General features: G+C 43.0%; 1 protein-coding gene across 12 annotated transcripts in view; it reads left to right on the top strand.

The window, feature by feature from the left end:
• TMEM116 (transmembrane protein 116) overlaps positions 1-12,597 on the top strand; it is a 153,006-nt gene that overhangs the window by 52,843 nt on the left and 87,566 nt on the right. For 11 of the 12 annotated variants that reach the window (XM_017349545.3, XM_008272246.4, XM_070066231.1 and 8 more), the window contains 6 exons: positions 3,374-3,423; positions 5,413-5,496; positions 5,813-5,951; positions 9,153-9,297; positions 10,187-10,260; positions 11,003-11,538. In XM_017349545.3, the coding sequence (XP_017205034.1) occupies positions 3,374-3,423; positions 5,413-5,496; positions 5,813-5,951; positions 9,153-9,297; positions 10,187-10,260; positions 11,003-11,209 (699 nt within the window). In that variant the 3' untranslated portion in view covers positions 11,210-11,538. Of the gene's footprint in view, positions 1-3,373; positions 3,424-5,412; positions 5,497-5,812; positions 5,952-9,152; positions 9,298-10,186; positions 10,261-11,002; positions 11,539-12,597 lie in introns of those variants that run through there. The other variant, XM_070066232.1, reaches the window with a different exon arrangement.

The following is a 12,597-nucleotide window of genomic DNA, read 5'->3' as shown; positions in this document are numbered from 1 at the left end:
AAGTGCGGTCCTGCTCTTTAAGAGGCCTCTAACAGGCACAGCACGTGTAGCCTGTCCTGATCTCAGATTTGTGGATATACTGTATCCTTTATTTCCTCAGGAAGATCAGGCTGGGATCTGTCTCAGTGCTCGTTAGCATCATAACCAATGACTTAAATTTGGAAACAGTTAACCTGAGAGATGCACCAGGGTGATAGCAAATCCCTTCCAAGCAAAGGAGCTGGACATCTTCTATTTGAAAAACTGAAAGACAAATTGCCTAGAATGAGGTTTACTATCAACTCCCATAATAATGCAATTTTTTTTTATTTTTATTTTTTTTGACAGGCAGAGTGGACAGTGAGAGAGAGAGACAGAGAGAAAGGTCTTCCTTTTGCCGTTGGTTCACCCTCCAATGGCCGCCGCGGCCGGCGCGCTGCGGCCGGCGCACCGCGCTAATCCGATGCCAGGAGCCAGGAGCCAGGTGCTTTTCCTGGTCTCCCATGGGGTGCAGGGCCCAAGCACCTGGGCCATCCTCCACTGCACTCCCTGGCCACAGCAGAGAGCTGGCCTGGAAGAGGGGCAACCGGGACAGAATCCGACGCCCCGACCAGGACTAGAACCCGGTGTGCCGGTGCCGCTAGGCGGAGGATTAGCCTAGTGAGCCGCGGTGCCGGCCAATAATGCAATTTTTTTAAAGATTCATTTATTTAATTGAAAGTCAGAGTTAACACAGAGAGGAGAGGCATGGTGGGGGGTTCTTCCATCCGCTGGTTCACTCCCTAGATGGCTGCAACGGCTGGAGCTGCATTGATCCAATGCCAGGAGCTTCTTCCGGGTCTCCCACATGGGTGCAGGGGCCCAAGGACTTGGACCATCCTCCACTGCCTTCCCAGGCCATAACAGAAAGCTGGATTGGAAGTGGAACAGCCGGGACTCAAACCAGCGCCTATATGAGATGCCAGCACCACAGGTGGCAGCTTTACCTGCTACACCACAGTGCCAGCCTCAATAATATAACTTTTTAAAGATGGGGTCCTGCATGGGAAGTTAGTACATAGTGACCCCTGTGTCACTTAGAATGAACACCCTTACCTGTGACATCAACAGTCACCTGGAGCTCCTGACATGCGATGCCTAGGCAGAGTCCTCAGGCCCCAGTAGTCTTCAGACAAGATGACAAGGGAAGTGGGACCCCCTTTCCTCTTTTTAGAGGGTAGAAGAGTCCCTCTTCCTTTGGCCACTTTTCTTGCATTGGGGCATGGGTTGGGGGGTCCTTCACAGAGGGACACACCTTGTGTCTGTGTCCTGCCTTTCCACACCTGAGATACTCTCCTGTGGTCTTTTTTAACCAGACCATGATGTCCCCTGGGCTGATTCTTAGGTTGCTAAATACCTGAAATGCTGTTTCTACCATCTGGCTTATGGGTATCTGGAGTCCTATGGCCAATTTTTGAAACTATGCATAGGAGTGAGTCCATGAGAACAAATGTAGAGTGATGCACAGCTGAGAAGTCTCTAGAACCTGAAAGACAAAAGTAGGCTGTCCACAACAATTTACATTTAGTCATGTGATTGGACTCCCTTGTGTTTGATAATATCTGTTGTCCCAGGATCTCCCTTTTTTTTTTTTTTAAAGATTTATTCATTTATTTGAAAGGAGAGCTACAAAGAGAGGGAGAGAGAGAGAGCGAGAGAGAGAGAGAAAGAGAGCGAGAGCGAGCTTCCATCCACTGGTTCACTCCCCAAACGGCTCCATTGGCCAGGGCTGAGCCAGGCCAAAACCAGGAACCAGGAGCTTTCTCTGGGTCTCTCACATGGGTGCAGGGACCCAAGGACTTGGAATATCTTTCACTGCTTTCCCAGGCACATTGGCAGGGAACTGGATCAGAAGTGGATCAGTTGGGACTTGAAGCAACACTTATATGGAATGCCAGCATTGCAGGTGGTGGCTTTACCTGCTACACCAAAGTGCCATCCCTGCAAGATCTCCTTTTACATCTCAAGGTGGGGTTCCCTACCCCAGACTCAGAGTTAATCCAGTTCTGCAGTATTCTCCCAGACCTGTGATTACCACCTCTAAGTGTGGTCCATGGTGGAAAGAAAGAAACCAAGAGTAGTCCCTCTAAACATAGTCCATGGCAGAGAGTGAAAGGCACTTCTAAATATGATTCTTGGTGAAAAGAAACCTCTCCCCTACTCTCAGTCCTTTTTTTTTTTTTTTTTCCATGCAGGCGGTAGTACCTTAATTGAATATACAAATAGGATGTGGTCTTAACATGCACTCTGTTCCCAGATGAGACAGGTGCATCCAAGGAATGTGGGTGTATCAAGCTGACAGTTAAAGAGAAAAAAAAACTTTCAGGAGTACAATAAATTTAGCTTACCTAAACTTCAGCTGCCTACTTACATATTACTTTCACCTTACAATATATATTTTTTAAAGATTTATCTATTTTACTTGTAGGTCACAGTTACACACAGAGAGAGGGAAAAGCAAAGAAATAGAGGTCTTCCACCCGCTGGTTCACTCCTCACATGGCCTCATTGGCTGGAGCTGCTCCGACCTGAAGCCAAGAGCCAGGAGCTTCCCCCAGGTCTCCTATGCAGGCACAGGGGCCCAAGGACCTGGGCCATCTTCTACTGCTTTCCCAGGCAGGAAAGCAGCCAGGTCTCAAACCGGTGCCCACATGGGATGCTGGCACTGCAAGCAGCAGCCCCACCTGCTACGCCACAGCGCCAGCCCCTCACCTTACAATATTTTTTAAAGTTTATTTTATAATCTTTTGTCAAGCCATCTGTTCAGTGTCTTTCATTATTAAGTCCTAGTACGTAGGAACAATTCTTTATAAGTGTCTAATATATAAGTAGGAGTTTTTTCCTGTTCTGTCTTATAGAGTCTAATGATCAGACATCCAAAGGGCTTATTTCATCCAACTCTATTATTCTAAAACTGGATCAATATACTTTATTCTGATCATCTGAATTCCCAGTGTTTTATTCCACCCATGACATCTGAAAATGTCCACACCTCTCTGAATATTAAAAAGAAAATGAGCATTACTATTAGTATGTGATTTAATGTTTGCCTTTGTTTTGAAGATATTTTATACTAAACCATATAAACAAATCTTATACTAAACTACTTCCTGTAGGCTCTCCTTGTCTCTTTTGTTATTGCTGCTCTTTTTAGACTACAGTAATACAGATAAAATCCTGTCATGTCCAATGCTAAGGAATTCTGTTTCACAAATTTTATAGCAAATATCATTTCATAGGAGGAAACTGGCTCTTGGAAATCTTTTTTCTATTGGTTGGTGATTGATGAGCTAGTATTTGTTGTTATGTGACTGGCAATGTCCTAAGACATTTCTCACATTTTTTCTTATCACAGATGTTAAATTATACATGTCAACTTGGTCAAATAGCCTTCATTTTGTCAAGGTAAGACTTTTCTTTCCTTCTCTGTTTAGAATTCCATTATTGTGGTTTCCAAGTGAGAACAAATAGTACAGTGCCCTTTATTTCCATTGTTACTCCTACGTTCTCATAGTGCATACTCTGCAAGAAACATTGATTTCATTTTTCCACATTGTATATGGAAGCACTTTAATGTTACAGTTTAGATGTTAGCTCTGATTGCCATCAACTCTATGTGGCCTTGAACAAACTGCTTTAAGTCTTTGGATCTCTAATTTCCTTTTTTCTGTTATAAAGAGTAATAATCAATGGCCTTCAAGATCTCTTCCACTTTATAACAGTGGTCGAGACTTTTAGGATTATAATACCTGGGAAGGGTCTAGATCTCACCTACAGTGATCATTTTAGAGTTGGTTTTAAAAATTATAAGTTTTGGGGCCGGCGCTGCGGCTCACTAGGCTAATCCTCCGCCTTGCAGCGCTGGCACACCGGGTTCTAGTCCCAGTCAGGGCACCAGATTCTGTCCCGGTTGCCCCTCTTCCAGGCCAGCTCTCTGCTGTGGCCCGGGAGTGCAGTGGAGGATGGCCCAAGTGCTTGGGCCCTGCACCCCATGGGAGACCAGGATAAGTACCTGGCTCCTGCCATCGGATCAGCGTGGTACGCCGGCCGCAGCTCGCCCGCCGCAGTGGCCACTGGAGGGTGAACCAACGGCAAAGGAAGACCTTTCTCTCTGTCTCTCTCTCACTATCCACTCTGCCTGTCAAAAAAAAAAAAAAATTACAAGTTTTGGGGCTGGTTCTGTGGCACAGTGGGTTAAAGCCCCAGCCTGCAGTGCCAGCATCCCATAAGGGTGCCTGTTGGAGTCCCAGCTGCTCCTCTTCCTATTCAGCTCTCTGCTATGGCCTAGAAAAGCAGTAGAAGATGGCCCAACTCCTTGAGCCCCTGCACCCACGTGGGAGACCTGAAAGAAGCTCCTGGCTCCTGGTTTCGCATCAGCTCAGTTCTGGCCATTGTGGCCATTTGGGAGTGAACCAGCAGAGTGGAAGACCTCTCTCTCTGGCTGTACCTCTCTGTAACTCTTGTCTTTCAAATAAATAAAAATAATTCCTAAAAAATTATAAGTTTTGCTCCTTGGTCTTCTCTTCTCTATATATTTTTGAAGATTTATTCATTTATTTGAAAGGCAGTTACAGAGAGGCAGAGGTAGAGAAACAGAGGTCTTCCATCGGCTGTTTCACTCCCCAAGTGGCTACAATGGCCAGAGCTGCACAGATCCAAAGTCAGGAGCCAAGAGCTTCCTCTGGGTCTCCCACGTGGTGCAAGGGCCTAAGGGCTTGGGCTATCTTCCACTGCTTTCCCAGGCCATAGCAGACAGCTGAATTGGAAGTGAAAGCAGCCAGGACTCAAATCGGCGCCCATATGGGATGCCGGCACTGCAGGTGGCAGCCTCACCTGCTAAGCCACAGTGCCAGCCCCCTCCTCTATATTTAGCTAGATAAATTGCTGGCTGTTTATTTTTTTGAAGATTTATTTGTTTCTTTGAACGTCAGAGTTACATAGAGAGAGAGGGAGAGACAGAGACGAGATCATCCTCCAATGGTCACAATGAGAATCCTGCAGATTCTTCCTGAAGCTCTGTTAGGTGTATTAACCCAGGTACAAATCGTATTCTCCACTCCACTTCCCCAGGAACTGGAAAGGAAGAAATCCTTAAAGCATTTGAAGTATTTTTCTTGAAAAAATTGGATGTGTATATTTGTAGATATTGGCAGAGTTATGAAATTCAGAGAAAAGGAGAATATTATGCAAAAGGGGAAAAGCATGAAAATTAGTGTTAGATCCACCCATTCCTGAGTGTTGTGGGCATTTGAGCAGTGGACTGGCAACTGATAGTTTGGTAGTTTGTTGTCTCTCTCTCATCATCCCTCAAATAAATTAAAATATCTTCAAAAAATTTTTAAGTATGGATATTAGAGTGATGGATATTAGAGTGATAACAGTTTTTCTTCCCAGCCTGATACCTCTGCTATTAATGGCACCTGTATTCTGCCTGGGCAATGCCAGTGAATGTTTCCACAACTTCAGCCAGAGCCACAGGTAAATAAGAATCAAATGTATCATTTTCATGGTAGACCATACCCACCTTTCTCCATAAATGGAGCTAGAAAAAGACTTTCTGCATGCACTTTAGTTAAGGTGCTTGTATTGAAAACGGGCTATGGAACAAGGTACAGCCAAGGCTAAGAGTACATAGGTAAAAATGTATCATAAAGTGACTATAAGGTAATGTGTCTGTCAGAAGGACAAAGGGTTAAAGGCAGGGGTTAGCAAAATGAGAAGTAAAGTTACATACTTATTAACTTGTGTTGTACTGAATGTCTCTCTTATTCCTGTCTGTTGATTCTCTTCCTAGGTGTATCCTTATGCACTCACCACCATCAACCATGGCTGAATTCCTGAATTCGATCAACACGTCTGTCTGCAGCATACTTTATTTTTATGGCATCACCATTTTCCTGACTAGCTTTCTACTCAGCCTTCTCACCATTATGGTATGGTGCCATTTTACCTGCTTTTGTGGAGAGAGAGGGAACTGGAAGTGACAGGCCTGTATTTCCAGGGCCTGGGATAAATGGAGCAGAGAGAGGTGCTTTCTATGATTGTAGAACTAAAAAGGTGGCCAGCAGATCTTGGCAATGTAAATACCACCTCATTCTTCTGGACTTCTCAAAATCAAACAATGAGTAAGGGAAAAGAGCTGTATTCATTATGTGATGCTCATTCTAGAACTAATATATGTTTGATTGATCCCCAAGGAGGACCAGACCAGAAAACTTATTTGTGTCAAGTATATACTTTATGGGGTTGGCTCCATGGTGCAATAGGTTAATCTTCCACCTGTGGTGCTGGCATCCCATATGGGCACCATTTCTAGTCCCAGCTGCCCCTCTTCCAATCCAGCTCTCTGCTATGGCCTGGGAAAGCAGTAGAAGATGGCTCAAGTGCTTGGGCCCCTGCATCTGCATGAGAGACCAGGAAGAAGCACCTGGTTCCTGGCTTTGAGTCGGTGCAGCTCCAGCCGTTGCGGCCATTTGGGGAGTGAACTAACAGAAGGAAGACCTTTCTCTCTGTCTCTCCCTCTCACTGTCTGTAACTCTACCTCTCAAATAAATAAATAAAATCCTTTTTTTTTTTTTTAAAGATTTATTTATTTATTTGCAAGTTAAAGTTACACAGAGAGAGAGAGAGGTCTTCCATCTGATGGTTCACTCCCCAGTTGCCGCAACGGCCGGAGCTACGCCGATCCAAAGCCAGGAGCCAGGAGCTTCTTCCGGGTCTCCCACGCAGGTGCAGGGGCCCAAGGACTTGGGCCATCTTCTACTGCTTCCTCAAGCCATAGCAGAGAGCTGGATCGGAAGTGGAGTAGCTGGCTCTTGAACTGGCGCCCTTATTGGATGCTGGCCCTTCAGGCCAGGGTGTTAACCCACTGCACCACAGCGCCAGCCCCAGTAAAATCTTTTTTAAAAGAAGTATATAGTTTATACAAGGTAACACGATGGAACATTAGAGATGGCTTTAATCAGCTAAATAATGAAATAATTTTCTTAATTCTTTGTATGACCATAAGTTTGCATTTATGCATGTCTAACTGTGGTTGAAGTACTAAGTGATTCATGCAGTTATCAGATAATCATTTTCTGTCATCAGGATGATATACAGTTAAAATAATCAGCCATGAGATAGTTATTTTGACATAACTGCCTAGTAGAAAAGCAGTAACAAAAAAAAGTGCTTTTTTATTTGCTGTATCAATATTTTTTACATTTTGGTGTTTTTTTTTAAGATTTATCCATTTATTTGAAAGTCAAAGTTACACAAAGAGAGAAGGAGAGGCAGAGAGAGAGGACTTCCATCCACTGGTTCACTCCCCAGTTGGCTGCAATGGCTGGAGCTGGGACAATCCGAAACCAGGAACCAGAAGCCTCTTCCGGGTCTCCCATGCGGGTGCAGGGGCCCAAGGGCTTGGGCCATCTTCTACTGCTTTCCCAGGCCATAGCAGAAAGCTGGATCAGAAGTGGAGCAGCCAGGTCTTGAACCAGTGCCCGTAAGGGATGCTGGCAGTTTTACCCACTATGCCACAGCACCGGCCCCTTGGTATATTTTCTCCTCTCATATTCTAGTTCAGGAATTACAAAGTATCGTAGATCACATTTATCTCACAATATTTTGTTTTGCTAACACAACTAGCAGTTGTGAACCAGGTAGAATCATAGGGAATTTCCTTTGAAAATTCAAAAAGGAGTTACAGAGATAGCTCAGCTCAAATCAGCAACTTGGTAAAGAGTGACTAGTTTATATTAAAATACTCTGATGGTTTACATTTGGAAGTGATTGACAAGAGGGATAGATCTCCCAAGACCTGGCATCCTAAAAGTTCCTTTTTTACTTCTTTTAGAATATTCCAGGCTCAATGAAAATTCAAATTAACATTCTAAAATCTTTAAAAGTAAATAGATGGTGAATTGATTCTTCCAGACATAAGTATCCTCAGATAAGCTCAAGCCTCTTTTTGATTCCTATATTTGTGGGGAAAGAAGGCTACATAGCTGAATTTGATTAAGTGTTTGGATTAGTGATTTAAAGAGTAAATCTAGATTGTTAAGGAAAAGATTCAGATTTGGTCAGATTTCTGCCAAGATTACTAATTTATTCTTTACCAAAAAAAAAAAAACCACTACATTTCACTTCTGACTTGTATTTCTTTCATTACTAAACCTTATTTAGAAAAATGCCAAATAGAAGGGGGGAAAATTATCTATTTTGGGGGCCAGTGTTGTGTAGCAGGTTAAGCCTCTGTTTATGATGCCAGCATCCCACATGGGTGCTGGTTCAAGACCTGGCTGTTTCAGTTCCATCCAGCTCCCTGCTAATGTGCCTGGGAAAGCAGTGGAAGATGGGTCAAGTGCTTGGGCTCCTGCACCAACATGGGAGACCTGGAATAAGGTCCTGGCTCCTGGCTTTGGCATGGCCCAGCCCAGGCCATTGCAGCCATTTGGGGAGTAAACCAGCAGATATGGGATGCTGGCACTGTGATTAGCCTCAGGGCAGAAAAAGAGATTCAGAAGATTGATACAAGGTTCAGGTATTGGGGGCTGGCATTGTGATGTAGCAGGTTAAGCTGCCTCCTGCAACACCACCATCCCATATAGGCACCGGTTTGAGTTCTGGCTGCTCCACTTCTGATCCTGCTCTCTGCTGATGTGCCTAGGAAAGCAGCAGAGGACAGCCCAAGTACTTGGACCCCTGCACCTATGTGGGAGACCTGGAAGAAACTCCAGGCTCCTGGCTTCAGCCTTGTCCAGCCCCTGCTGTTGTAGCTATTTAGGGAGTGAACACATATGGGAAACCCTGTTTCTCCCTCTCTCTCTAACTCTGCATTTCAGATAAATAAAGTAAATTTAAAAAAAAAAAGAAAAAGGTTCAGGTATTGACCTGACCATGATAACCACAAGTTTGGCTAGAATGTCTTCCTGTCAAGTAGAAGTTCACTCTGAATGTACTTTTTCTCTCTCTCTCAAAAAAAAAAAAAAAAAAAAAAAAAAAAGCCTGCTTTTAGATTTTAATGACACAGTGGTCTTTCCTGCTGTGAGATTCTTAGAAAATGATCCTTTGTTGCAAAAATTATAGAAGGATAGACCTGAGAAGTTTCACTGATGTTTAAGCAAAGTATTCAGTGCTACATTCCTGTTTAGGTCTTATTTATCCAAGCCCGGACACTGTATAAGAAGTTTGTGAAATCAGCTGACTTTCTGGGGAGTGAACAGTGGGCAGTGATTCACACTGTGGAGCAGCGTGTGCACTTCTACCCAGTCACCTTCTTTTTCTGCCGGGGCCCAGGTGGGTATCTTAATAGGAAGATATAGGCCATGAAGAGAGCAGCTATTGGGTTCCAATCAAACAGAGTGGCCTCACTAAGAATGATTGCTTCTGTTCAGCTTATAATTTTAAAAACTGTTTTTAAATTTATGTATTTTAAAGTCAGAGAGAGAAAAGCAGACAGAGAGGTCTCCCATCCATTTCTTCCCTTCCCAAATACCTGCAAGAGCCAGAGGTGAGTCAGGCCAAAGCTAGGAGCTAAGAACTTAATGTGAATCTCTCCTACTTGAGCTATCACCTTCTGCCTCCCAGTGTACATATTAGCAGGAAGTTGGAATTGGGAGTAGAGCCAGGACTCAAACCCAGGTACTCTGATATGGGATATGGGCATTCCAAGCAATGCCTGGTGCACTAAACACCCATCCCCAGCTTGTAAAATTTAGGTTGGCTCTACAATATTTCCACTTTTTCTGTCACCCTAATTTCTTTTACTTCTTATGTTTTAGAAATTAAGATAATTAGACATGAAATGCAACCTGACATGAGAGGAAAAAAGATTCCTGACAGAATTTAGATATGTTAACACTTGCTCTTCCCATTGTATATGGTTGTAGTGAGGATCTTGTTAGATGTTTATCAAAGAGCTTGATAAATTCTGAAATGCTAAGAAGTATAGATTACTGTCTTCCTATAGTATGTTTTGTAACTGTTACTGAAATAATAATCTGCAGTGTTTAATCAATAACAATTAGAAGTTGGAGGTCAGTAGTTTAAATAACTGGTTAACCTCAATACTGATATACATTTATGCCTGTAGCTTCCATTCTAATAATTCTCCGGCATGTATACTAAGGAACTTTATGCTTCAGGCACTCAGGGCTAACAAGTTTCACACTTTATATTTTCACAGCTGTCATTCTGATGATTGTTAAGCTGACCAAGCCACAGTATACCAAGCTTCACATGGCCCTCTATGTGCTCCAGGTAACACTTTCAACATCCAGTGCCTCTATTCTCACAGCTTCTCATTCTGTCTTCTTACATTGCTAGTACTCAGCATATACCCTCAGGGTATTTATTTCTGTATTGCAAATGAGAAAATGTATTATTTATACTCAGTTATGAAGTATGTGAAAATTTCCTTGGAGATGAGGTACTAGTGTTTGTAAAAGTGCTACCCTAAATTCCAGAGCCTGTTTCTTTGGTCAGCTTCATTTTATTGATTTGTTTTTAAAGGATGATCATCATGAACAAAAAATGAAAAAAAAAAACCTGGGCATATTCTCTGTTAATGACATGAATCTCTCCAATCCAGAGTGAATCAAATGAGACAAATTAGCTATTTCTTAGGGATGAAGGGAGTAGGTGGAATAATTGTGTCTCCTCCCTTTATCAGATTGGAAAGCCATTTCAGGCTATATAACTGTGCTGATAAGGCCATTTTCCCAAGTCTAATCTGGAAAATGGGGCAATACGGAGGGGCATTGAAGCTACTTAATTCTCCTTCTGTGATTTTAAGAAATATGACCAAGTCTCATCTATATCAAGATACACTTTGAAGAGTAGGTTTAGGAAGGGCTAGAAAAATACAACAAAAAGATGCCAAGTCTTGATGTTTAATAGAGAAGAGATATAGCAATGCTTTATAAATAAGGGGAATGGGTATTATTCCCTGGATCTCTGAAAATCTGAAGGATGGGCTCCATAACCCCTTCATCTCCTCCAGGCACTAACAGCAGCATCCCAGGGTCTGCTCAACTGTGGAGTGTATGGCTGGACACAGCACAAGTTCTACCAACTAAAGCAAGAGGCCCGACGTGATGTAGACACCCAAACACCATTATTATGCTCACAGAAGAGAATCTATAGCAGGGGCCTAGATCCATTGGAATCTACCCTTGCTTTTGCTACCAGCACTTCTACCATTCTTTGAAAGTACAGTACTGGGACAACCAGGAACTAGAGTTACTCCACTCTAATAGATTTGAAAGATATTGTGGAACCACATCTTAAGGCTTTTTTAACCATGCCCTAAACTATAGAACTGAAAAGGAATATAGTGCCAGAGTTAAATTTTCTGGGTAAATTGAGCAGGATTTCTCCAATCATTCCCTGATTCACTAATGATTCTTAAAGTTATCTCTGTTCAGGAAGATGAAGCCACTTTCCATCTAAGAGACAGATTCATATTACCTTGATGAATATTATATATATATATTTATCAATTTCTTCCAGAAAAAATAAATTATAGATTTTTGTTTATATATGTTATCAGTAGGTGTTCTACTTCATGGTTGCAAAAGTATAAGAATGTGCAACAACTTGCTCGGGTCTTACCATTGGTATAACTCTCTCTAAAGCTAGACAAAGGACCTGGGTTTCTTTTCTTTGAGCAGGTGTCCTTGTTCAGAAGAAGCAAGCATAATAATTAGCAAACAACAAAGGTGACAATGGAGCCTCAGACCCACCACATCCAATTCTCAAATGTTTAGTTCAAAAAGGACTATCTTGCTCTAGAAAATCTGAATCATTTTTTTGAGTTACAGGGATAATAAGATTTAAGAGAAATCAGGACTGGTGTGAGTGTTGTGGCAGAGCAGGTAAAGCCATGCCTATGACACCAGCATCTAATATGGGCATTAGTTTCTGTCCCAGCTGTTTCACTTCCAATCCAGTGCCCTACTAAAGGCCTGGGAAAAGCAGCAAAATATGGCCCAAGCGTTTGGGCCACAGCCACCCATGTGAGAGACCCAGAAGAAGCTCCTGGCTCCTGGCTTTTGATTGGTCCAGCTCCAGCCATTGCAGCCATTTGGGGGAATGAACAGCCAATTAAAGATCTCTGTCTGTCTGTCTCCCTCTCTCTTTCTCTTTGTATAACTCTACCTTTCAATAAATAAATAAATATTTAAAATTTAAAAAATAACTTTTAGGGAGCTCAACGTGAACTTCATGGCAGTTATGGAGGGCAACCCATTCTTACTCTATCAAGATCACATCTGGAGGCCTCTCATTGCCTCAAAGCTATGGAAATCTGATTTCAAGATCACAGAACAAGAAATACTGCCTCATCTAGCCTCATCTAAGAGGCTACCTTAATATCTTTAAAAATATAATAAGTGGGACGAGCACTGTGGCACAGTGGATTAAGCTGCCACCTACAGTGCCAGCATCCCATATGAGCGCTGGTTCAAGTCCCAGCCACTCCACTTCCAATCCAGCTCCCTGCTAATGTGCCTGGGAAAGCAGCAGAGGATGGTCCAAAGTGTTAGGGCCCCTGCACACATGTGGAAGACCTGGGTGAGGCTCCTGGCTCCTGGCTTC

Source organism: Oryctolagus cuniculus, chromosome 21 (assembly GCF_964237555.1).
Source record: "Oryctolagus cuniculus chromosome 21, mOryCun1.1, whole genome shotgun sequence".
Taxonomy (NCBI): Eukaryota; Metazoa; Chordata; class Mammalia; order Lagomorpha; family Leporidae; genus Oryctolagus; species Oryctolagus cuniculus.
Note: the sequence above shows the minus strand (reverse complement) of the source record. Positions and strands in the feature narration are given on the sequence as shown.